Source organism: Myotis brandtii, unplaced genomic scaffold (assembly GCF_000412655.1).
Source record: "Myotis brandtii unplaced genomic scaffold, ASM41265v1 scaffold825, whole genome shotgun sequence".
Taxonomy (NCBI): domain Eukaryota; kingdom Metazoa; phylum Chordata; class Mammalia; order Chiroptera; family Vespertilionidae; genus Myotis; species Myotis brandtii.
In genome coordinates, this window is record NW_005371349.1 from 125,213 (window position 1) to 125,713 (window position 501).

General features: G+C 69.3%; 1 protein-coding gene across 2 annotated transcripts in view; it reads left to right on the forward strand.

The window, feature by feature from the left end:
- Nucleotides 1–238: 238 nt before the first annotated feature.
- The window catches only part of CBX8 (chromobox homolog 8), a 2,599-nt gene continuing 2,336 nt past the window's right edge, over nucleotides 239–501 (forward strand). For both annotated transcript variants that reach the window (XM_005884209.2, XM_005884210.2), the window contains exon 1: nucleotides 239–423. In XM_005884209.2, the coding sequence (XP_005884271.1) occupies nucleotides 355–423 (69 nt within the window). In that variant the 5' untranslated portion in view covers nucleotides 239–354. The remainder of the gene's footprint in view (nucleotides 424–501) is intronic.

Here is a 501-nt window from a genome sequence, read left to right on the forward strand (position 1 = left end):
GCTCAGTCCCTGGAGTTGCCTCGGACTCCGCCCCCTGGCGATTGGAACGCGGGTCACGTAGCAACGCGGGCAGAAAGGGAGAGGGGCGTGGTCCGGTGCTCGCCCAATCAGCGCGCGGGGGAGCAGGGCCCCCCCCCCCAGTCCGCTCGGCTTTAGCAACGTCGTTAGCAACACGTGGGGCGGGAGAAACGGCCGGGGAGGGGGGAGCGGAGAGCAGGCGGGAGGCGGGGAGGGAGCGAGCGCGCAGGAGGGGGAGGAGAACTGACGTCAGCGGGAGAGTATTATGGTCTGTCGTGCGCTGGCTGCTGCTTTTCTGCTCCTGGAAGCAGCCAAGGGGGGAAGCGGCGAGTCAACATGGAGCTTTCAGCGGTTGGGGAGCGGGTGTTCGCGGCCGAAGCCCTACTGAAACGGCGCATACGGAAAGTAGGTGCCCCTGGGCCTGGGGCCGAGGCCGGCGAGCCCTCCCCTCCCGGCCCAGGTTCCCTCCCCCTGCTGCAGCCC